Source organism: Panthera tigris, chromosome C1 (assembly GCF_018350195.1).
Source record: "Panthera tigris isolate Pti1 chromosome C1, P.tigris_Pti1_mat1.1, whole genome shotgun sequence".
In the NCBI taxonomy this organism is placed as follows: domain Eukaryota; kingdom Metazoa; phylum Chordata; class Mammalia; order Carnivora; family Felidae; genus Panthera; species Panthera tigris.
In genome coordinates, this window is record NC_056667.1 from 147,418,439 (window position 1) to 147,443,680 (window position 25,242).

At 44.6% G+C, this 25,242-nt stretch overlaps 1 protein-coding gene and 1 long non-coding RNA gene across 8 annotated transcripts in view; one reads left to right on the forward strand and one right to left on the reverse strand.

The window, feature by feature from the left end:
• The window catches only part of TANC1 (tetratricopeptide repeat, ankyrin repeat and coiled-coil containing 1), a 238,939-nt gene that overhangs the window by 174,816 nt on the left and 38,881 nt on the right, over positions 1–25,242 (forward strand). For 5 of the 7 annotated variants that reach the window (XM_042994515.1, XM_042994522.1, XM_042994518.1 and 2 more), the window contains 8 exons: positions 5,470–5,592; positions 6,376–6,657; positions 7,476–7,633; positions 11,059–11,290; positions 12,437–12,603; positions 14,564–15,171; positions 21,435–21,543; positions 22,575–22,697. In XM_042994515.1, coding sequence (XP_042850449.1) covers positions 5,470–5,592; positions 6,376–6,657; positions 7,476–7,633; positions 11,059–11,290; positions 12,437–12,603; positions 14,564–15,171; positions 21,435–21,543; positions 22,575–22,697 — 1,802 coding nt within the window. The remainder of the gene's footprint in view (positions 1–5,469; positions 5,593–6,375; positions 6,658–7,475; positions 7,634–11,058; positions 11,291–12,436; positions 12,604–14,563; positions 15,172–21,434; positions 21,544–22,574; positions 22,698–25,242) is intronic. The other 2 variants (XM_042994519.1, XM_042994520.1) reach the window with 1 other exon arrangement.
• LOC122240931 lies at positions 4,995–24,350 on the reverse strand. Its single transcript, XR_006220735.1, has 3 exons — positions 23,695–24,350; positions 7,430–7,583; positions 4,995–5,325 (listed from the first exon to the last, which is right to left on the reverse strand). It is a non-coding gene; the product is annotated as an uncharacterized LOC122240931 (long non-coding RNA).

The following is a 25,242-nucleotide window of genomic DNA, read 5'->3' on the forward strand; positions in this document are numbered from 1 at the left end:
TCTCACTGGGTCTGAGGTGCCCCATGCTCACTCTCTCCACTTGGGAATCTGGTCCAGACACAAACCAGATTTGTGATCGTGGGTCAGGCACTTACCTTGTCTAGGCCTCAGTTTACCCACCTGTAAACATGATAAGGCTGCCCTTAATGGTCTTTAACTGATCCTTCCACTCTGGAATTCTTTAAATCTAATATTTAGACTCTATGGCACTTCGTGTATGAAGGAAGAAAGTACCAAAAATTTTGTCCTTGTTTTTGGTACTTGAAGCTTGAGTGAATTTGTACCTTCTTATTATATGTTGGTAAACAGGGGTCGTTTACAGTGAGTTTGTTAATACCAACTCAAAGAATTTTGAATCCAACTTTCAAACTAATTTTTTTATAATCGAGGCTCATCATACAGGATAGGAGGTCCTCTTTCTGTATCCTTCAGTTATAAGGGAGCTCACAGCTTAAACCATAAGCAGCCCAAGTGTGGCCTGTCAGTCAAGGAAATGAAAACGGGAAAGACAGGCACTCCTTAGTGGAATGGGGTCAGCTGGAACAAGAAGGGGATACAAAAGGGGTGACTGTTGCTAGTTGACAATCGGTGGTCCTCAGACAAGGAGAGCAGTTTGGGATGGGCGAAGACAGGAACTCTGTGTCCAAGCTGCCCTGCCTGCTCTGACGGTCCCGAGTTTCTAAACTCCACGCTCCTGGGTTGAATTTAGAAGATGACCTTGTTGCAGTTATTCTCTGTTACCAATATAGCACTGAAAATTCCCCCTCTACTAACACTCCCAGGTTCTGTCTCCCTGCATCAAATGATTTTTCTCTACTGTTCTTTGGGGATGTGGCCAGCCAGACTGGTTGTTCTTGGGCATTCTTTTTTCGGTGGAACTCTGAAGCAGCTGATACGTAAATGGCCCTAATGGAAAAGTTCTGAGGCGCAGCTCTAATTCACTTTCAAAGGAAGTAAATGGCCTTGTTCCAGAAGAGGGATTTGGCACGTCTGCCAGAGAGAAATACTGGGGAGCGTTATGCGTATTGAGTGATGGTTCTTCCGAAAGCTTTTATGCCCTCCCACCACTATCCTGCTACATACAGCAAAGTGTGTTACACCCAAGGACTTTTAGACTGTGTCTATCTACCTAGTTATGATGAACGATTCATTTATATGATCCCAGAACCTGATAGTTTTATTGACTTCAACAGAATAGCAAACTTGCATTCAATTTAATTAAGCTATTTTAAAATTAGTAAATGCATTAATACATTAATAGTGTTGGAAGCACCCCATTTAGGGTTATGTTTTCTGCCTGATGTTCTTTCATGTGATCTCCTGGCATGTGGAGTGACAGTGGGTGTGAGCTGAGTTTTTCCAGGAGACTGCGGTGATTATAGAGCAGCGCTTTCTGATTTCTGCTGTGCTTATTCATTAGCGTCTCTGTACGCACTTGAGCTAGACCTCCTGTGGAATGGGAGGGTGTTACCTCTGGGTTTGAGCCTGGCTGCCTGGCCTAATGGGTTTGCTCATTTCTTCTGTGTTGCAAATTTTATAAACTGAAAGCTTGTTTTGGAAGGAAATAAGCAAGTTCCTTACCTCATGGTACCTTTTAACAAGCAGGAGTCTGGGAGAAACTTCACTGCCTGCCTTCCTACCCCTGAAGCTGGACCTTAGTTAAGAAGTAATGGCAACTCATATTAAACAAAATAATAATAATAATAATAATAAAAAGTAATGGCAAGACTTTTCCAGTATCATTGAAAAGAAAAGATTCAGGTCATATAGACTGTGTGTAGCACTTTGTCTAGTGATTAGAAGGCCAGCTGTTACAAACAGGGTAGTAAACAACCCTCAATGTTAGAAGGCCTTAAATAATATGTCACAGACCATATATTGCAAACCCTGGGAATTATTTGCATCTGAAGATCCATGCAAACACAAATTGCCATTTGGGAAACATCAAGTGAGTACATTTGGCATATGAGGGCAAGAGTAAGGACTGGCAGATGAAGGAAAGGCAATACCAGGCTTCTGGTTGCAGCTGCCCCAAGGGACCTGCCTGCCCCTTCCCCCAGGGAGTGAGCCTATAGAAGTGAGTTCCTGAGGTTGCCAGCCTTTACTGTCAGTGAGCCTGTTACAAAGAACTGTGGTTGTCTGTTCACTGTTGTGTCTAATACAATGAAATCAGTAAAATTCTTACGTCAAAGACTATAAAAATAAGTTGGCTAGGTTTGGAGATTGTTTCACTGTACAGAGATTTTCTTTGTAAAGGTATCTGTTGGAGCGGAATTGGTTTAAAATGCTGCAGTCAGGTTATTACTTTATACTACATCAAATGTGTGGCATGGGCACCTCATTCCTTTATTAGGAAACAGGAGGAGAAGCCTTTAACATGATATCTTAGATAATCTAGAAATTGGGTAATTAGGTTCCACTGTTTTTGACTAACTTCTTTTTCTTTTGAATTGCTAAGTGGATCGCAGACACTGTATTTAGTTTTCTAGAATACCAACAAACAGAATTACCAGCCAATTTTCTTGAAATTCCAACCGGTCATTGCCTCGACTTAATAGTATTTACCTTTGATAGGTTAGTCCATGGTATTCAACTGATGTCTCTTTTTGTTCCAATTAGAGAATTTTCCTTCTGCTCCCTCCACCCCACTCCACCCCCTCAAAAAACTCTCCTGCAGCATCTTAAAATACCCTTCTCAGATGGTCGATGTGATGTGTGTGTATGCAACAAGTGTGTAATTTAACCATAGAGCTACTAGCTGTAGGTTTATGGCAGCATAAAATTATTGTTTTCCCTCTGCTTTTTCTCAGCCCTGAGTTGTGTTGAGGATTTTTGAAAACAGTTATCGTTAAATACTGGAAGTGAGTCTAGCTGTTGTGCTGGTAATATCTGAGACTCTACTGTACACATGTGTGAGAAGGCAACATGTGGTCCAGGTCGCCTGCTCTGGTAGGTGGGGAGCACCTAAAGCTTCACTGCCCCAACTCAAGTCTCTCTCAGTGGCCGTGACAACGCTGTAGGAAGCGGTGGTAGCTGGCAGCTCCTGTCTTGCAGCCCCACTGAGCCAGGAGATGCAGTCTGTTTCGCTGCATCTTAATCCCATTTGCAATGGAGAATCAGAGCTGCGGAGAGGGTGAGGCCACTTTGTTGCACACTTTGGAGCGAGAGCTATAGTGACGGTAAATCTGAAAACAGAGGTGTTTGAAGCCTCACCATCTCCTGCATCTGTGTCAAGTTAGGGCTTTTATTTGCAATCCTCTCTTTGGAATGCCCTTTGTATACTCTCCTATTCTTAGTCCTTTTAGTTGTCACAAAATTATAAACTGAATGTCATGTTCTAAGGGGTTAGGGGAAGAAGAGAAATAGGAAACCCTTTGGAGGCTCCAAGTGTCTTTGAGTTCTCTAGGGCTGAAGCAGCAGGCCATATATCTGTGGCTGTTCCAGCTCCAAACCCAACTTGGCTTATGGGTTACAGCTGTGGCTGATCCTTCTCCCCCGCCCCAGCTTCCAACATGCGGTGTGTCCACAGTGAGGCATGCTGAGGAAAGGGGGCATTTGCAGAGGCCTGGGTTAGAGTCCCAGGTCCCAGGCAGGAACCTAGAACTATATGTTCCAAGCGATATTATTGTAGGGAGCCAGAGTAATGAGTTTGGTCCTGGTGGCCCTCCTGGAAGTTTCACACACCCTACTTGTGAAGGACTGAGATTGAAGCTAGAGGCTGCCATTGGATTCCCATAAATTAGGCTTATGTGGGAGTCCTACATAAGGACTTAGCCGAATCTTTCTAATGGGAAAGATTGGTGTGGAATATTGACATTAGCGTGCACACGATGTGTACCTAGGCTGTGGATATACACCAGAAGGATCCAGGAGTATACGTGTATGTTGTTGTGAAGTCAAGGCGTCAGATGTCTCTCCTGGGACTGGGAAAGTGAGTAGGGCATGGGGTGGATTGCTCTTTGGGGAACGTGGCAAGAGGGGACATGCCACCACAGAGCCAGGCCTTGGAGCCACCCAGGTGCTTATTGAATGGAATGAAGGGGGTGGTGCTAACAGTGATGAAAGCCCCAGGAGGGGAAATGGGGAGGACCCAGATTGGTCAGATGGTGCTGGTCAATGGCTGGATGCTGTGCAGCCAGAAGGTTTTCGGCAGACAGATGGCCCAACTTGACTTCTCTCCCTCAAAACTTGGTCCCGCTAATGATTTTACCAGTCCTTAGAAGCCCTTGCCCTTAGAATGCAACTCCTGTTCCCCACTCATTTGCCCTCAAATGATGCCTATATTTTATTATCCTGGAAGAGAATTGTACGTGTAGGATCAGCAGTATCTTAATGTTGGGTCACTCAACGCACAAACAAATTAGGTTAATCCTATTTAGAATTCTCTCATTGTGACCTAGGATATATATGTAAATAAGAGGAGGCTCTTTTTTTTTTTTCTTTTTTTCTTTTAGGGTAAAAACATACTGTGTATTTGTTAAGATTTGCTAAGAATTAGCAACATTATTTTGTATTGGTTGTTTTTATTTTTTATTTATTTTTTAAATTATTTATTTATTTATTTTTTCAATATATGAAATTTATTGTCAAATTGGTTTCCATACAGCACCCAGTGCTCATCCCAAAAGGTGCCCTCCTCAATACCCATCACCCACCCTCCCCTCCCTCCCACCCCCCATCAACCCTCAGTTTGTTCTCAGTTTTTAAGCGTGTCTCATGCTTTGGCTCTCTCCCACTCTAACGTCTTTTTTTTTTTTTTTTCCTTCCCCTCCCGTATTGGTTGTTTTTATAATCGAACTTGTATGTATGCTCGCATAGACCCTTAATGTGTTTTAACTGGTACCTGTGTGGTGTGACTTACTGATTTGATCAGAGGTAAATATTACTTGTTTTTAGAATTTTTAAAAATACACATAAAATAGCATATAACATATACATAAAAATGTAAAGCTTAGGAATGTTTATTTCTGATGAAATCCACATGGCTCCTTTCACTGTCCTGAGCTGACTGTTAGTGTTCTGAGCACCGTGGAATTGTACAGCAGAATCTGCTCCCTGAATTAACAAGGTTGGGATTCCAGCAACAGCAGAAGGCTGTCCAGAATTGCAGGGAAAGACCTCTGGGACCGTGCTCTGTGTCTGCAGTATGTACTGCAGCTGTATTGAGTGACACGTGATGGTCAAGTTTCTTCATAAAAATTGTTGGTGAAGTCTGTGTCTTTCCAGGAATAATGGAGAATTCTGGAAACCATAGCAGCACAATTTTAAGAATGAGGGACACTTGTTTTTGCCACTTTTCGGTGAACTCCTTGCTGGAAAAATAAGCTGGGATGGGCAAACAAAACTAAAGTTACTTTGAAGTGAATGGAAAGCCTGAACGGAATTGCTTAGTAATTTATAATTTGTAGTAGTTTGGGTATGATATTAAAATCAACTTTGAAAAGACTAAACTTCAGTTTAATATTACAGCAACAAGCTCAACCAAGTTGGAGGATCTGAGTTATTTAGACGGGCAGAGAAATGCCCCTCTTCGAACGTCAATTAGATTGCCGTGGCACAATACAGCCGGAGGTAGGGCACAGGAAGTTAAAGGTACTTATCTTTGCATCTGCTGGGATAATGGATATAATGAGCACATTCACTCAACATTGAGGATCTGGGATAACCAGCGTTTAAGCCAGCTCATTTAAAACCATGACGTGAATTGTGTGTGTGTGCTAAAAGTTTGTTAAATGTGCTAGGAGGCCGTCCTTTAGTGGTTTGGGACTTCTTCCTTAAAATATGTGATGAACTCGTTTCTGGAGTTGGAAAATAATTCTGCAGTATATTATTTTGGAATGAGGAGTAATTTAACACTCACTGGATATTTTTTGTGACCAACAAAGAGTCAGCTTTGTTTCATTTCCCTGGGCTGTTGGTCACCTCTTAAGTCTACCTGTAACACACAGTCGGGTGGTTGGGAACCTTGCCAAAGGGGCCAATCATCATCACACCAAGATGAGAGCTGGGGCCCCGTCTCTAGGAAAACATTTCCATTTTACTAACACAGTAGTAGAAGGAGCCTATCTTAAACACTGTTTCAGACAAACCGATGAGGCCTGGTTTGGCCACTTGAATCCCTTTTCCTAATCCTCTGGTGTCTGCCCTGAGTCATGATTAAAGAAGTAGCAAGTCATTTTAATAGGACCCTTTGTAAAACCAACAGGGGATTATAAATGAGGTATTACAGAAGTATTCATAGAACCAGACTGGAAATACGGATTCCTTGTAGGGTAAACCTAAATTTAGGCTAATACTAAGTATATCAGTGTATAAAATTATGACATTCTTCTAAAATAATGATTGTTTTTTGTTTTTTGTTTTTTTTTTTCTAAGCACGATTTGCTCCATACAAGCCACAGGACATTTTGTTGAAACCCCTGTTGTTTGAAGTACCAAGCATAACAACGGACTCTGTGTTTGTGGGAAGGGATTGGCTCTTTCACCAGATAGAAGAAAACTTGAGGAACACAGAACTGACAGAAAATAGAGGAGCCGTGGTGGTTGGAAACGTGGGCTTTGGGAAGACCGCAATCATTTCTAAGTTGGTGGCACTTAGCTGCCACGGAAGCCGCATGAGGCAGATTGCTTCCAGCAGCCCCAGTTCACCACCAAAAAGTATGTGCATATTTAACCACTCATCTAGTTTATGATATTCGTGTCAGGTAGATGGGGGGACATTGCTGTGGGATAAACAGTCCCCATTTTCCTCAAGTTGTTCTAGCTGCCGTACCTGGTCTGCCAGCACATTGGGAGACCTGTTTGAACCCTTCCATCTATCCTGGCACCCAGGAAGCCATCACCTGGGATGAGAACAGCCTTCTCTGGTCTTGTCTCAGCTGTAGGGCCTGTGAGGCCTGATCAGGTGCCCTGGAGAGTTCGGGTCCTAAAATCAAGGGGGTTCAGCTCCTGGCAGAAAAAGCCAGGAGGAGTCTGTGCACAATTCTTTTGTACCCTGTTCTCCACAGCCTTTGTCCTCTGTGCTGGGTTTACTCATAGTATAAAAACTAACTTAAAATAGAAGCCAATATTTGAGTAATTGCATCTTATTGTATGTATAGTAAACCCATTAAAAGAAAGTGTCTCTAACATGGTGAACAGGAACAGTGAGCCATGAAAGTTTATTTATATATATATATATATATATATATATATATATATATATATATATATATATATATATATGGCAAAAAGACTTTATATAAAGAAAATAAAAGAAACCAGAAAGAGCACTGCTCCTGGGGAGGGTATCTGGGTGTATGGGGGGCAGGGCTGAGAGGGACACTTTGTGTTCTCCTTTGGACCTTTGCATTTGGAACGCTGTTCACTCATTACCTATTAAAGTACTCTTTGGGTCTACTCAAGCAATCCGTTCACTATCTCATCATACCCCTATTCTGATGTTGTAATGATGAAATTGGCCTCTTTCTCGGCAGCTTCGGATTCCTCCCAGGATCTTCCTTTCACTCCGTTGCTTTCACCGAGCTCTTCTGCAGTTGTTACCAACATGACCAAAACACCCCCTGGGTCTGGGTCTGATACTCCTGAGAACCAGAGACCAAGAGAGGACGCAGTGAAATACCTCGCTTCTAAGGTAACCTGCTCCTGCTCTAGGGGACTCTTCTAGAAAGAGAACAAGATTTGTTAGTTTGGCTTCTGAGAAAGGAATAGAAAAAGGGATCTTGAAACAGAGATAGTTCTTTAATGTAAAAAGGTAGCTTTTGATAAAATAGTGATCAAGTACTCCAAGTAAAAGGTATTAATGAAAATAAATATCTCCAGACACTGGCAGGGGACTTTGATTCATCTTAAACAATGGATTGAGGGGCGCCTGGGTGGCTCAGTTAAACGCTCAACTTCAGCTCAGGTCATGATCTCATGGTTTGTGAGTTCGAGCCCCACCTCAGACACTGTGCTGACAGCTCAGGGCCTGGAGCCTGCTTTGGATTCTGTGTCTCCCTCTCTCTCTGCTCCTCCCCTTCTCATACTCTGTCTCTCTAAATGAATAAACATTGTAAAAATTTTTTAAAAATTAAAAAAACAATGGATTGAAAGAATTCCTCAAAGTAGCAGGTGGTATCACGGGTGCCACAAATCCATCCTTACAAGCATGTGCTGTCCTTCACTTGGGAGCCTTGAACGTGATCCAGTTCACCACGCCTGTTCTCTGTTGCCTGGGGACTTTGGTTCCCTGCATCCCTCTGTCAGAGGTTTCTTGTGAGGTTAAAAAAGAGACTTGGCTGACTTTCTCTTGATAGATTCATGGTCATCAGGGTCCTTCTGAAATTTTCCATCTGCTCAGCATCTGTGACAAGTTCATAAGCCACCCTGTGCATTAGAACAGTTACGTCTCTCACTCCTAGTGACCTGCTGGGGTCTCCCTGGGCAGCAGTGGTGGGGCAGGCAGAGCTGGGGAGCATGAGGTGGATGGTGCCAGGGGCATCTAGGAATGCCCCTGGATTCAGAGGAAACGCTCTGAGGGTGAATTTGGTGCAGGGGACTGAAAAGAAGGCGTTTTTTGCCCCAGATCTTTGCTCCTTGCTTCTCCTTCTCGGGTGAGAGCTGCTCCTCACTGGCGTAGGCAGCTCCCGCCACTGATTGGCGACAGTCCTCTAGTCAGAAAAGAGCGATCTGAGATGAAGAGTATAGTGCAGACTTCAAAGCCACCCTGCTGTAGTGATTTTTCAAACCACTTTGTGTAAGAGATATATTTTACCCAGAAGACCTGTGCACGTACTCACAACACACAACTGAAGCAAAAGCATCACGGTATTCTCGCAGCCTTATATAACCAACATTATGAAATGAAAACAAGTTGTTGTGGCTCCAGACTGGTTTCATGACCCACTGTTGGGCTGACAGACTTCTTCGGTCAGACACGGTGCTTGACATAGACCGGGGTGCTGCCTGTCTTATTGGTGGTTTCTACAAGCTTAGGGGTCCTCCTGTGTTCCAGCTCATCTTTCTAGGGCAAAGGGGAAGAGCAATCAGCTTTCCTCAGAGTGTGGATGATAATTTTAATCTAAAACAGAAGTCACACAACAGTTCCAAATTGGCCATGTCTACTCTTGCCACTTGCTTTTAAGAGTCTACAGACCTGGAATCTAATCCCAGAGCTTCCACTGCCTGCCCTTGTTACCTGGTGAGGCATTTAACCTGTGTGCAGTCCGCAGCTGTGAACCACACCTGGTGAGGCAGGGTTGTGAGGAGCTCTGGGAACAGCAGGCACTCAGACCCTTCTGGAGAACAGAAAGCACTTTGCACACATACATTTTTACTTTTTTCACCTTCCTTTTCTCATACTCCCTGTTCCTCCTTGTATTCTCATGTGGGAATGTATCAGAGTTTCCATACATCTACAGAGCTCTTCTCCCAGGACAGTTCTGCACCTGGCACTTTCCTTGGACTCTAACGAGTAGCCTGCTGCCCCTTCAAATCCATCCCAACAAAGGCAACAGTCCTTATCCCTTCAGTGCTTGGGAAGGAACCTCTCTCATATGTGTCTCTTCACGCTATAAGCAGACATTTGGCAATTTCTGATTTTGGTCCTTCAAACTCTGGTGTTGTTGAATATCTCCGGTGTCAGGTGTGTGTGCGGGGAGGAGACTAAAGGTTTGAGCTAGGCTGCTGGCCCTCCTGTCTGGGAAAAAGAAGCAGCTGTGGGTGTGCCTGGGAGGCTCAGTCGGCTAAATGTCTGACTCTTGATTTTGACTCAGGTCATAATCTCACCTTTTGTGGAATCAAACCCCACAAGGGCTCTGCACTGACAATGCTGAAGCCTGCTTGGGATTCTCTCCCTCCCTCCCTCTTTCTCTCTCTCGCTCTCTCTCTCTTTCTGCCCCTCCCCTGCATGCATGCACCCATGTGTGTGCAGGCTTGTGCTCTCTCTCTCTCAAAAATAAATAAATGTTTGGGGCACCTGAGTGGCTCAGTCGGTTAAGCGTCCGACTTCAGCTCAGGTCATGATCTCACAGTCTGTGAGTTCGAGCCCCGCATTGGGCTCTAGGCTGACAGCTCGGAGCCTGGAGCCTGCTTCAGATTCTGTGTCTCCCCCTCTCTCTGCCCCTCCCCTGCTCGTGCTTTGTCTCTCTCTGTCTCAAAAATAAATAAAAACATTTTAAAAATAAATAAATAAATGTTTAAAAAAATTTTAGCATTTATTTATTTAAAAAAAAATTTTTTTAATGTTTATTTATTTTTGAGACAGAGAGAGACAAAGCATGAACAGGGGAGGGTCAGAGAGAGAGGGAGACACAGAATGGGAAGCAGGCTCCAGGCTCTGAGCCATCAGCCCAGAACCCGACGCGGGGCTCGAACTCACGGACCGTGAAATCGTGACCTGAGCTGAAGTCGGATGCTTAACCGACTGAGCCACCCAGGCACCCCAGCGTTTATTTATTTTTGAGAGAGACACGGAGTACAAGACGGGGAGGGGCAGACAGAGAGGGAGACACAGAATCTGAAGCAGACTCCAGGTTCTGAGCTGTCAGCACAGAGCATGATGCAGGGCTCGAACTCAGCAAGCCTTGAGATCATGACCTGAGCCAAAGTCGGATGCTCAACTGATTGAGCCACTTTCCTAGCCACCAACTTTATCTGCTTTTGGGGAGCAGCACATGAGTTTCCCAAGGAAATGCTGCTGTTTTGAAAGTAGGAATGAAGTGAATGTGGCACTTCTGGATGTTGAGTACATTGGGATTATTCAGAGATGCTCTAAGCCAGGATTGGCTTTAGGTTTTATGAATGAGGCTTATTCATTATTTTTGATACAGAGTACCTTGTGCTGATCTTAGTGCTAATCAAGATGGATTTGCGGCTGCAATTAAGAGTCTGCCCAGAACTTGGCAAACCATGTGAATGAATGAAAGAATAACTGAAACAATTAAGCTAAATAATGACTCAGTGTTGGGGAATGGAAACAACGTATTTCATTCCCGTGGCAGAGGGGGCATCGCATGTGTTTGAGATCACAGAGGGAGCATGTCAAGAGGGGTGCTGACGGCTCTGCTTCCCGCATAGGTCGTGGCCTACCACTACTGCCAAGCTGACAACACGTACACGTGCCTGGTGCCCGAGTTCGTGCACAGCATTGCAGCTCTGCTGTGCCGGTCCCACCAGCTGGCCGCCTACAGGGACCTACTGATCAGGGAGCCCCAGCTACAGAGCATGCTGAGCCTCCGGTCCTGCGTGCAGGACCCAGTGGCCGCCTTCAGGAGAGGAGTGCTGGAACCGCTCACAAGCCTGAGAAACGGTACTTCCGAGCAGCCACCCATACCCTCTCTCTCTAGTCCAGAGTCCCCGGGACGGTCCTCAGAAGCACTTGGATGGGGGCGAGGGTGGGCACCAGGCAAGGATGTGGGTGAATCTGTGCACTGCTCATTCCCTTACTCAGGACCATCTCCCTAGGGTCCCTGCTTGCTTCTTGAATGGTGTAGTTTTGAAAGAAATGCCTCCAATAAAGAATTCACTCCCCGTTGAATATTTCCAAAGTAGCTAATTTGTAACCATAGGTTATACAGATGACTTATGCCCTAGAAACTGTTGCCTGCATATTTTATATTCCTACCTAGTGGGGGAACAAGTTGGTTGATTGGAGAACTTGCCAGCTATTTTTTTTTCAGGGGCTGTGCTCAGTTGAGTTGATCCTAAAGGCTTTTCTAGAAGTGTTCATTTGATTTTTTTTTTTTTTTTTTTTGCCCTTGAAATACTCGACAAGGTAGGGGACATTAATGCTATTATGGGCTGTTCATTTCTTATCCTTTCTCCTCCTCATTCCTCACCTTTTAAGCTAATTTACCTGCCTCCATAGCACTTTGGGATGGAAACAGATCTGTCCTCATTTCTCCTCAGTTTCTTGGACAGAAAGTTGGTGCTAATAAATGGAAAACTAGATTCAGTCTTGTGGGAAAGAGCCCTGTTCTAGGAGTCTGTAAAAGTGAGGTTCTCACCACTGGCTGGCTGCGTGCCTTGGGCCAGATGCTTGGCTTTTGAGGGTCCCTTTTCATTCCCGGACATCCATTGCAGGGCAGGGGGGATTCTATGGGGAGGACCTAGCATCTTTTCCAGATTTAATCTCCATATATGCCAGTTATCTTAGCTATAGCTCACCCCAGTGAAAGGAGTGTATGAAGAGCTAACTGTATCATATCCATGGGTGAGATCCTGCTAATGTGTGTAATGCAATATGTTTCTGAAAACTGTTTTATAAGATTTGTTTTTCTCTTGGCTGTCTGCTCTGGTTTTCATTATAAATTTAATAGAAAATGTGCTTCTCTGAAAACCATTTCTTCTGCAATATGTAAACCTTTTTAGCTTTTCCTAACACTAAAATTCACTGGGTGGTGCCATTTTCTAGAAATGTATAATTTCTTAATTAAAAAATTATTTTATCCTTTAGAGCAGAAAATTCCTGAAGAAGAATATATTATTTTGATAGATGGCTTAAATGAAGCGGAGTTTCATAAGCCTGATTATGGAGATACGCTTTCTTCATTTATTACCAAAATTATTTCTAAGTTTCCTGCCTGGTTGAAGCTGATTGTGACTGTAAGAGCAAATTTTCAGGTGAGAAAGAATTCTCCAGTCTCTTTCCAAGACCTCATACCCAGAATTTATAGTGATTAACAACATAAACTGTTAAAAAGCGTTTAGCTGCTTAATTGAAAACTACATTAGGACTTTGAAATATTTAGTCCACAAAGCCCCAAATGAGTGAAACTCTGACCTTTTTACCTTCCATGAATCAAGATGTCAGGAAAGTCTCCTCTTAGCACTGCACTGTCCCTGCACTTCCAAAATACAAGAGTCCAGCCCTGGAAGTAACTCAATTTATCTACTGGAGTTTAAAGTTATTCCTGTAGTTATTTGTGTGGAATTGCAGTGGGACTTTGTTTCTTTTATTTTCTTTCCTTCCTTCTCTGTCTTGTTGTTTCTTTCTTCCTTTCTTTCAAGGAAGAAAAGATTTTTAAGGCCAATTCTGAAATAAGGTCTATTTTTTCATAAAACTTCAACATAAGATTCCACTTGTAGTGAAATGAAATGCTTTTTTTTAAAATTTTTTTCCTCATCTTTCCCCTCATTTGAACCCAAATTATATCTTACCAACCTTTGACTTCTTCCCTCTACCCCTGTCCTTTTTTAGTAAAGACATTACTCTTAGATTTTGATTTTTGCCCTTTTGTGATGATGTCTATTTAAAAATAGCATTTGGGTTCTTTTCTTTTCTCATTAAAAGTGGCATTAGGCCTCAGCCTCACTTGACATTTGTTTTTATGGCCATTTGATTTATACCCTTTGCAGTCATTTATCACACAGTAAGCGGAATTTGGTAATCGATAGAGCAAAGGAACAGGAGTCCTATATTTTCTGTACTAGCTGTTTAAATTTTCACAGGGTTCGGTTACCATCCATGTAAAATGGGAGTGATTATACTCAGCCTGCCCCCTGCAATTATTATATTCAGTGAGGACATGGGTCAAATTCTTCAGAAACGATAGTGGTTGTGTTTGTTTATTTTTGAGAGACAGAGAGAGACAGCATGAGTGGGAGAGGGCAGAGAGAGAGAGAGGGAGACCCAGAATATGAAGCAGGCCCCGGGCTCTGAGCTGTCAGCCCAGAGCCCAACGTGGGGCTTGAACCCACAGACCGAGAGATCATGACCTGAGCCGAAGTCGGACACTCAACCGACTGAGCCACCCAGGCGCCCCAGATGGTGGTTAGCTTAAAGAAAAAACCAAAAACTCCTCTCTGCTGTTAGGTGTGAGGAGAGTGCTTATCTTTCGAATGGGGGTGGGATGGAAAGGGACACGGCGCTTCCGGGAGCTGGTGACGTTGTTTCTCGCTGCTGGTTACACAGATGTATTTAACTTTGTAAAAATTAATGACGTTGTGCAATTATGGTTTGTATGTTATACTTGAACTTAAAAGTTTACTTGTAATGAACAGCAGTTAAAAAAAGCTAGCAGGCTATCCTGAAGTACGGCACCTTCATTAAGGCATGCTGTGGCTGCGGTATAGCCTGCCGGGGGGCAGGGGCCGTTTCAGATTTCCTGTCGGTTATACAGTCCCAGTATCTGATGCACAGAGAGGGATGCCTCTTATCTCGGTGTCTGGCCGTGTTCTTAGATACACAGTGCTGGTTTGTGTCTGTCCTTGTTATGTAACCTCTGCACAATGTAAGGATTATGAGTATTGGGTCACCTCAGGGTCTCACTGCCCCTGTGCTGGAATGGCCGGCTTGCCATTGTCTGCCCGGGGCTCTTACTTCTTGCTCGTTTCTGAGTCTTCAGATGAGGGCCTCGGGAAAGCCATTACTGATTCGATCTCGCATCAGGATTTCTTTCACATAAGCTTTTTATCTTCAACTTATCCTATTACATGTTTTAATACAAAACAATGAGTCCCTGTAATCCATGAAAATCCTCCTTGAAAGAAAACTAGTGAATCTAGTTTGAAATGCAGCTGACATAAAAAAGAAATCTCTGTGGACTGACTCTGTGGGTTTTTGGCGTTTTTTTTTCCACAGGAAATTGTGAGCACGCTGCCATTCGTCAAGCTTTCCTTAGATGACTTTCCGGACAACAAAGACATTCACAGTGACCTGCATGCCTACGTCCAGCACAGGGTCCACAGCAGCCAGGACATCCTCAGCAACATCTCCCTGAACGGCAAGGCCGATGCCGCCCTTATTGGGAAAGTGAGCAGCCACCTGGTGCTGCGGAGCCTTGGCTCCTACCTGTATCTCAAACTCACCTTGGACCTCTTCCAGAGGGGACATTTGGTCATCAAAAGTGCCAGCTACAAGGTGGTCCCCGTGTCTCTGTCTGAGCTCTATCTGCTGCAGTGCAACATGAAGTTCATGACCCAGTCCGCCTTCGAGAGAGCACTTCCGATTCTAAACGTGGCCCTCGCATCCCTCCACCCCATGACGGATGAGCAGATCTTTCAGGCCATTAACGCGGGCCACGTACAAGGGGAGCAGGGATGGGAGGACTTCCAGCAGAGGATGGATGCTCTCTCCTGCTTCCTCATTAAGAGGCGAGACAAAACCCGCATGTTCTGCCACCCGTCCTTCCGGGAGTGGCTCGTTTGGAGAGCAGATGGTGAAAACACGGCCTTCCTATGCGAGCCCAGGTATGGCAGGCCGCTTCCTGTCTGCTGTTTGCAGGGAGTCTAACGTGCGATTGGAGAAGGGGTTCCAAACACAATTCACCCTTTTTTCCCCTCCTCTCCAGTTCACCCTTCTCAATGGAAAGGCAACACATGATGAACAATTCAGGAGGGCCGTGGAAAACCTTGCTGCTAAACAAAAACTTCCATCCTTTAATTGCTAGAAATTTGTTTGCGAGTACATCCAGTGAGAGAGAAGCTGAGCAATGCCTGGTGACCTTTCTTCGCTGTCCATTCTCTTCTAGACCTTGGTCCCCTTTATGGGAGTCACAGTGTGGTACATGCTCCAGGGAACAGTGGGCTTCTCCAGAAGCCACTCTCAGCTCAGCTTCCTCACCTTGAGTCTGTGCACTGTCTTGGACCCCTAGCATCACTGCTGCCCCTCTTGGGCATACAGAATCTTGTCCCAGGGATCAGATATGCCTGTAGGCCCCAAATGGAGCGCAGTGATCACAGCTGGTTGTGATTATTTGCATTTGTGCTTCAGTGCAGTGTAACAGGCTTGGGGTCAGCAGGCTTCAGATTCAGACCTCAGATGCCCCATTTATGAGATGGTCCTGCGGCAGCTGCATCTAGGGAGTGGAAGGTTCCACTGAGGAGTCTCAGCAGGGTGGGGCCAAGACTCCGCTCTCTGCACTGCTCAGGGGAGGGAAGGCGGTAAGCCTGCCTCTCATGTGGCCTCATGCTAGTCAGAGTGAGAGGTCAGGGAATTTGAGGGTGCAGATGCTTTTGTTTCTATAAGGGTGGGTTCTTGTCTACTACTTCTGCCTGGCCCTGGCCTTGGCCTGCATCACTGTTGTCTTGAATGGTTTCTGCTGTCTGTGAGTCATAATTGCCCCCGACTCGGTACCAGGTCCATCAAGCTGCTAAACTGTTCCCTATGAGCTGAACTGGCCAGGTGACCAGATGCTGGGGTCCAGGAATGAAGAGGTGAAATAAGCATTTGTAAGCTGTACCACCTTCTTCCCCATGAGTACTGATTTGACATTGACCAGATGGGAGTCTGGCTGTTTCATGTTGTGGGTACTGTTGTTTTCTGAGGTAACACCAGGCTAAAAATGTGTTCTTTTGAGTCTGGTTTGAGGCAACAAACTGTAACTCCCAGGTTATTTAGCGAGACTGTAAATAACGAGGTGATATGTGTACCATATATTTGACATACTTAGCCAAGTTGGATCATTTTCTAGGAAGATAGGCTACAGTCGAGTTTGTAGAAACATAAAAACAAGTTGAGAAACTTCAACAGGGGATGTAGATTTGTCACTAGGGTTTGAAGCAGAGGAAGTTGAACTGTAGTCACTGTAAAGCCTCGCTTTGCTTTGGGTGGTGGGCAGCACTGAGGTAATGCAGCCTGGAGCAGAGCTCACTGTGCAGTGACTAGCAGACGTGTACCCGAAATGTTGGGCTCCTGAGTGCTGATGTGTTCCAAGAAGCATGTGTGGGGAATTACCCAGGGTAGGACCAGGACTGGACCAGGACAAGAGAGACATCCAGGGTGCAAAGTATAAGGAGTTCCTATTTGGCATTGTGCACATCAGTATTTACCCAAGACCCCTTTAGTTCTGGAATTTCATTCAGCAGACAAGGCTGGTGAAAGGACACTACTGGATGCATTTCAGCAGAAGTCTCTGCGGGCCCACCACATGCAGGGTACTGTGGCAGATTCAGAGAGTCCTGGGATAAGGGCCCAGCTCTCAAGGGCTTCCCACACAAGGGGGCAAGTGAGGGAGGAAGTGACCATGTGGGAAGAAAACACTGCACATGGACTTTAGGAAAGGGAGGCTTCCAGCTAGGGAAGACCGTTTTTGGAAAGTGTTTCACATACATGAGGACATTTGGGCTGGGCCTTGAACAATGGGCAGCATTTCTCTTCCCACCCTAATTAGTTGTAATTTTGCCTTAATTAGGGAGAAGCAGCAAAAAGAACCCAATACCCAGAGTCAATGACATCTCACTTTTTATTTCTGTCTCTTTCCATGCATTTTAAACATTCTCCAAATCATCTTTTCTATATTAAAATTCCTATCCTGCATTTTTTTTTATTTTTATTATTATTTTTTTTTTTTTTGCTTACACATCATGGATAGCTTAGCAAGCAGTTTGGAAATTTTAGCAAAGTATCATTTTTCATGGGTGTGCAAACCTCCTAGTAGGTGAATAATGGTGTACTTTACCCTTACTGTGGGGCCTTGCAGTTGTTTCTGGGTTATTTATAAATAAAGCAACCTATTGTGCATGTCTTGGTGCTTTTCAGGAAAGGAATAGAATTCTCTTCTTTGTTTTCATTATTCCTTATGTTAGAATTACAGGAGCAGAATTAAAAAGAGGAGTAACTTGCTTAAAGTCTTCATGCACATCACCTAGACTGAAACATAATTCACATTTTGCAATATTTACTACATCTGTCATCTTTTGCCGATAACAAGTTGTAGATACCACGACATTTTGCCAAGTAACTGATTATGTACCTCAAAAAGACATTTTCACACTTAACCACAACACCATTGCCACACCTAAAATGTTAAGACTAATTTATCAGTATTATCACACATTTAGCTGTGACCAAATTTCTTTACTTCCTTCATATTTTTCTAGTATCTTTGAATCAGGATCCAGATAAGATCATGAAAATGCATTTTACAGTGCCTCTTTTAATCTATAGATTTGCTTCTCCTTCTGTTTCTGCTTTGTCCTTGCATTTTATTTGTTTAAAAAGAATAACTGAGTAATTTGTCCTATATGGTTTCCCATAATCTGAATTTTGCTGATTGCATTCTCATGGTATTTACTGTGTTTATCACCTCTATTTCCTGAAATTGGTCAGATTTTATCTTAAAATAATTTTTGCAAGGATACTTAATAGATAGTAGGTCTGCTTCCATCAGGAGGCACACAATGTCTTAATGTCTCTCGGAGGCCTGATGATTATTTCCCGGATCCACCAGTTCATTAGGGTTGCATCAGGAGTTTTAAAATCTTGAGCAGCCTCCTGTCTGCTGTCATGTCATGGACTTGAGGAATGAACAGATAGGATTTTAGTAGGTGGAAAAGAGGCTATTGCAGACAGAAGGAGCTGTCCAAGTCATCATGTCAAATGGCAGGTTGTGTTTTGGCAACAACAAACCTAGTTTGGCTGGAGCTTTTGTCATGGGATAGAAGACTTAACAGAAGGATGTGCTAGGGAGAATAGACTTTAATCAGTCATCTTTGGAGAGCCCTCAATTGAGCAGGTCGAAAGTGCAGACTACCTACATTGGGAGGAGTGTGGAGGGTTGGACCATGAGAACCTGTGTGACAGCAGCAGGGACTTGGTGGACCTGGCTTCGGGATGCAGAGGGGTTGAGACTGGCTCTGCTAACATGAGATGGGTGGGTACAGCTTGGCCTTATAAGCAAAGTCAAGGAGAAGGGGGAGCTGTAGAGGACATCAGGGTGTTAAGCCATAGAAGCTAGGAGTGGCACTGTTCTTAGGAAGGGTAAGAAAAGCAGGAGGTGTGGAGCACGTGTTGCAGGACATGAGATGCCTTTTGCTTATAGCAGCTTGAGCTGGTGGGGTTGGCAGAACTGCCTGTTCAAGTGGGGGGGAAGTCTGATGGTGGGGAAGTTAGAGGTGAAGATGTGGCATCATTCATGGAGAAGTGATGGAGGGGCCTGATGAGGGAGTGTAGTTAGCAGAAAGGGAGCTCTGACTTCTGGGGTATGGAGCAGAATTCCAGGAAGGAGGTTGGGGTGCAAGAGCTGCTGAGAGGTGAAGGAAGATGATAACTAAGAGGGAGTTTGGCTTCCCAGTGGAGGAGGAAGGTCCCACATTCTTAGAGATTCCTTCCATCCAGCTGTGAGGGATGGAAGAGGAGAGCGCCAAAATTCTGGGATAAGAAGTGTAAGGGTGGAGAGGTTTGGGTTTGTTTGTGGGGAAAGGGTGTTTTGTTTTGTTTTGTTTTGTTTTTTCTAAAACACAGGAGTTGGAGGTGTTGTTGGAAAGTGTGGGGTTAATGTGGGGAAACCTGATCCATGAAGAAGGAGACATTGGAAATGCGAGGGGATAGGGGCAGAGAGCACAGGCCACTTGTCTCCTCTGTATTCCCATTGAGGTGATTCATGGCACCATTCTGCTGAATGTTGTTTATAGTCCTCTGGTAGCTGAGAGCTCCTCCAGGGAAGCACCTCACATTGTTCCCTGTGGAATCCTCCATATCAAGCATGCTGCTAGTTACAAGGTGGATGTTAATGAGTGAATGAATGAGAAATCATGGTGCACTGATAAAGAGCATAGGTGCTTGCATTAGGTAGACTGCAGTTCAAATCTCTTCTCAGTTGTTCACCAGCTATTTGATCTTTTGGGCAAATCATTTGACCTGTCCAGGCCTCTGTTTCCTCATGTAAACAAACTGTTTAGTGGTTTGCGGGATTGAACGGTTTAGTGAAACAATTCCAGCTAAGTTTCTGCATCTGGTATATAATGAACAGAATTATAAGTGCAGGTAGCCTTAGAAAGCACTGCAGGATCTAGGAGGAAGGGAAGAAAAGTAAATGGGATATAGAGGAATGGAACGCAGCTATCTAGTGATTACATGAATTGTCTCCTTAGGCAGGAGGCCACGTGCTTAGCTGAGATCACTAGAAGCCACTGAAGGATGCATGATCATTTCCCCATTAGGGGTGTAGCCATGGTACTTAGCCTAGTATGTCTTTGTGGTGGACACAGTTGGTGTGGCCATTGAGTTCAGCAGACTGGGAGACTAAGGATGGCTTAGGCTATGGCTGGGAGATGTGAGCCAGGTTGAACCCTGGGACCTGCCCATGGCTAGGGACTAGGGAACTAGGGAGGATATAGAGCCTGGACCGCTGGTAGGTGGGAGGGAGCAGGAAGGGTGGGAACATGGGAGAATCTCATCTGAGAGGGAAAACCCAAGCTTGAGGTATGGGAGGTGGAATGTGCGCAAAGAAGTACAGACTGTGTGCTTGTGGAAGAGCTCTAATCCCTTATGAGATGTTGGACAAGGCACTCAGTGTCAGCATGTTTTTAAGTCATGCCTTCCCCTGAAGTATAAAAAGCAATCTCTTGGTCTCTACTTGCCTTGATTTTTTTCATCTCTAACATAGTTTATGACCTATTTGAAAAACAGGCAGGCAGTTGGATAGCTAAACACTATTTAAATGATGCATGATTTTACTCATCTAGATTAGTAACTCCCAGAAAACATTTGGGAGAATGCATTTTTTTCCCATAATGCTTCCTTTTCTCCACCATTACCTGCATTCCCTCCAAAACAAAACAAAACAGAAAATCCAGCACCTCAGAGTTGTCAGATTGATAGAAATGAAAAGAATTCACGTTGTACAGAAGTCATTGCTGTTGGAATAAGCAGCCCCTAACATCTTTCCCAAACAAATTGGCTCAGACAGAGGCATGGATCCCACAGGAGACGGAATGAGTCTTGCAGATGTGGAGAGGGTGATGGGTAGGATGGCTTCTTCATGAAAGGGTTAGTGAGGAGTTAATTGGTGGTGTCAGTTGAATGTCCACCATGTGCCCAGACACAGCAAGTCTGCTTGTACATCTTAGTTTTCTCCACCCAGTAAGGAACTGTGTTCCATCCAAGCCTAGAATTCTAGGTATTTCTGAGTATGTGCTGTTGCTTTGCATGGCTTGGTTTTTGTTTTGTTCTCTTTGTCAGGTCTTATCCTTTGGCCAGGTCTACTCCCAGTGGTGATTACACTGAGGGGGGAGACCTGAATGCCAGGTCCAGTGATGGTTCTGCTCCACCTGTCCCTCTGTTCATCCATCCATACAAGAAATACATATCTGAGTGGTTGCTAAGGGCTAGGCATTTGCTAGGTATTATGCCTATTGATGTGCCATAGGCAAGACCCTTAATCCCATGGAATTGACATTTTTGTGACAGACATAAGTAAATAAACAAGGTGAAGAATGATGGATTAGGGACAGAGAGTGGATGGTTCCAAAGGTAAAGACCTGCCTTGTCCTAGAGCTTCTTTCTGGGTCACTCCACAGAGATAGGGGAATCCAGAGAAAGCCCTAAAATGACTTGAAGAATAAATAGCATTGGCCATCTTTTATAAAGAGGCAACTTTTGACCCATTTTCTTTGGCGATGCTGAAGCACCAGGAGAATAGTCCAGAGTCGTGTGGAGATGTTCACACCTGAGAGCCTACAGTTCGTGGAATGGAGTCTTTTGTTCCTAAGCTTTGTGTTTCTTGTTCCAGGAATGGGCACGCTCTCCTGGCATTCATGTTCTCTCGACAAGAGGGCAAGCTGAATCGCCAGCAAACCATGGAGCTTGGCCATCACATCCTGAAGGCACACATTTTCAAGGTGAGACGCGCCACCTTGAAGAAGAGTTTTGTTGTCATTTTGAGTGTTTGGTTTTGGAGGTTTTCAACAGCTTTATCAACCCTCTCAGAGCCTTCCATGAGCCCCATTTTTTCCCCCTTAACATCTGTTTTAAAAAGTTCCTCTTCACCTAAAGTTTCCATTTCTTTCGTTCCCTTTTGTTTCTCGGTTATTTAGTTGCTGAAGAACGTGAGCTACGTGACCTGTGTAGTTCCATACAGCCTGGATTTTCTGATCGCGGTCTTATTTTTCATGGTCTAGTTTAACATGGTTCTCTTTCCTCTGGATTTCCTGTCATTTGCTAGTTGTTTGTTTTGGAGTTTATTTCTTTTGAGAGAGAGAGAGAGAGTGAGAGTGAGTGCAGGTTGGGGAGGGGCAGAGAGAGAGGGAGAGAGAGAATCCCAAGCAGGCTCTGTGAACCTCGAGATCATGACCTGAACTGAAATCAAGAGTTGATGCTTAACCAACTGAGCCACCTAGGCGCCCCATGTCATTTGCTAGTTGTATCTAGAGGCTTAATCAGGTTCGGGTTTGGTTGTTGCTTGTTTTTGTTTTGTTTTGTTTTTGCAGGGTGTCACAATTACTTTAGAGTTATACTTAACTCTTTATACGTCTGTAGGGTTTTTCTTCCATCAGGAGGTAAGGAATTCATGCTAGCTTCTCTTAGTGGGGTATTATCAGTCACTACTGATGTTTGCCTGGACTCTACATTAAGGGTTACAGGATGGTGATATTCCAAATTTTATTCTTCCTTTGACTGGAGAGCTTCTATAAGAAGAAACTTGGTCTTCATTGCCATGTCTTTCCTCAGGCATCGTGTATGTAGCAAGGGTGGGCTAGTTCCTTGATTCTTGATTTTAGGGTGGGAAGGACGGCTTACATGTCCAGTGTTCTCTGTGCCTCGGCATTTCCCTGAGTTAGTGCAGGTCTGCACCCTCCCGGGCCTACCCCTTTCAGCCTGACACAGCTGGGAAAGGAGAGGATGAGGCCCACTTATCTCTGATTACTTTCAGGGCCTCAGTAAGAAGACAGGAATCTCCTCAAGCCACCTCCAAGCCCTGTGGATCGGGTACAGCACTGAGGGCCTCTCTGCCGCCCTCGCCTCTCTCAGGAATCTCTACACCCCCAATGTGAAGGTGAGCCACCCTTTGCCCGGAAAGCTGGGGCCCCAGCCCCCACCACCTTTCCTCCAGCAGCCCCGCTGTCCCCTGTACCATGTGGCAGCCACAGGAGCTGGTGGAGCTTCTAATGATGCTTTTCCCCCCGATATAAATCGCACAGGCTTGAATGCCCTATTACTGGTTTTCTTGTAGAAGTTTAGCTTTTTCCTGGGCAGGGAAACGTGGGCTGCCATGTGAGCACGTGGGGACTGTCTAAGAGAGGATGTGATAAGGAAGCAATTCACAAAGGAAACCAAAGGTCAAAGGGAGATTTCTAGGGAAAATTGATTTTTAAACTGTCCTGGGTCTCTAATCTGGACTATCTCTTTATGGTTCATAGGAAATTAAGCAGTGATGAGTGACAACAAAGCGATGGTTGCACAGAGAAAATGTGTTAACTAAAGGTTGTGTTTGCGTGTGCATTTATGACGGTGGAAAGTGTAGGGGGGTCGACCTGCTACTGGGCCGGGAGCTTCTTCCCTCCTGATCAGTGGCTGTCATGTCACAGTGCACTGCTGTGCTTTTTAGAGTCAATTTTCCTTCCTCCTTTAAGCAAGTCTGAGAATCTAAAACACATGAAGGCCAAGTGTCTTTTAAGGCAACACAGGAGGGTTAACTCCCACAAAGATTGTGGGAATTACTGGTTTATGTTCCAGCAGCATACAACCATCCTGTCCAATGCAATGTAGTAAAAAGATCACAAGTGCCTTCCACTCGATATGTCAGCTGGACTCCAGGCCTTTCAGCCCCAGGCCCTGACGTGCCCTGCTGCATACAGAACCTCTGAGGCAGTTTCCCAAGGAGCCAGGTCCTCCCCTTCCAACACCTCCATGAACACAATCATACCTGTTGCCTGCTCAGCAGCATCAAGGGTGAGTATAAGCAAGTGGTCATACAGGGAAGGACTTTCGAAGCCCTGGAGGTTTCTGGGCATCTCTCTTCCCTATTCCTCACTTCAGTTCATCAGACCTACCTGGAAAGAGTGCCCTTGGGGGACTCCTGCACCTCTTCTCCCCCACTGTATGCACACCCCATCCTCAGCACCTGCCACTCAGCTGTGTGTCTGGGAGTGTGGACCTTGCAGAGCGCTTCCTTGGTAGACATAGTTCTGCTTCCTTTCTCTCTCCTCTGGCTTCCTGGTAGAGAGGGTAGAATGAGCACACAGAGGAGCCCCTATGTCATAAAGGATATGGGAGTCCCCCGACTTTGGAGCAGCTCCCCTAGAGCCCTGGTGCTCCATGCAGGGCCTTGGTGCTGGTTGGAGAAAGGCCGCTGCTCCCCCATGGATGCAGACGGGGTTTTTGCAAGGATAAAAGCACAGCCTTCTGCGGGCAGACTCAGCCCACTGTTAGGGTCCTAGGCTTAATGGATTTCAGCCTGACTCCCCTCTTGGCGGGGCACCTCGCAGCAAAGCAGCAGTGGAGAGCCACTCATAAGAACCCTGTGCTTTGTTCCACTCCCCCAGTTTCCAGACTTTTCGGTGTGAGTGCTGTGTCCAGGCTGAACCCACATGCATGTTTTACAGAGAAGCTGGTTTTAGTAGTTAAGAAGAACTTCTCCTGCTGATGACAGGGTTGATCATAGTGAAGAAGTCATATTAAGAGTTTTTGTTTTACTTAGATTTTATAGAAATGAGAGTTGAGGTTACTACAATAACATGGTTTCATCTTTCCTCTCAGCTAAAAGTATATCTTTTGAATTCTCCATAATTAATAAAATTCTATAATGTTGAGGAAGAAAGAAATAATAAAAATGCGGCAATATCTGTTTTCACCAGTGCATTATGGGCCCAGAAGTTCCTCTTTTAAAGTGGAGGAAAGTAAATGGAAAGCGTTATACCCTGTCAAATACAGGGTTTTTAAATACAAATGTTTTTAAGACAGTAAATTAAAAGGTACAGCATAAGAATGTAATGAGCTTGACCCTCCTGAGATCATAGACTTTACTTTTAACATACTTTCAATTCTAAGAGTTATTTGTCTTTACTTTGTTTTATAGAACTCCAGTGTCATCTGCTTCTACACTGTGCTCAAAATTCTATAACTTGGTTATAGAATTTTAAGGCGTTCCATTATCCTTCTGTTTCTTTTATCTTTCAAGAAAAAAAAAAGGTTTTCACAGAATCTTGAACAAATTACAGTAATTTAAAATTATGCATGCAATTAGGGAACTTTTTTTAGAGAGTATTAAATGTTGTCATACAGGAATGAATGTCATTTTGAGCAATTGCAGTTTGCCACTTTGGTAAATTAAAGTGACTTGCTCCAGAATGATGACTTTGGTAGATGAATTTTAATTTTACTGGCATGCCAGTGATTTCTAACACTGTCGTCTCCCCTCACCAGGCCAGGGTCATGCCGGCCCACTAGGGTCTTTGCTGCCAGTGCCTCTAGGCTCCCACCCAGCGGGTTGTTTTGTTCACACTGTACCATCGGAGTGCATGCCGGCCGTGGGCGTCCTTCCCAAGGCTGTGGACTCGGGAGAATTTTTCTCTCAGCCAAAGGCAGGGAGGGGAGAAGAC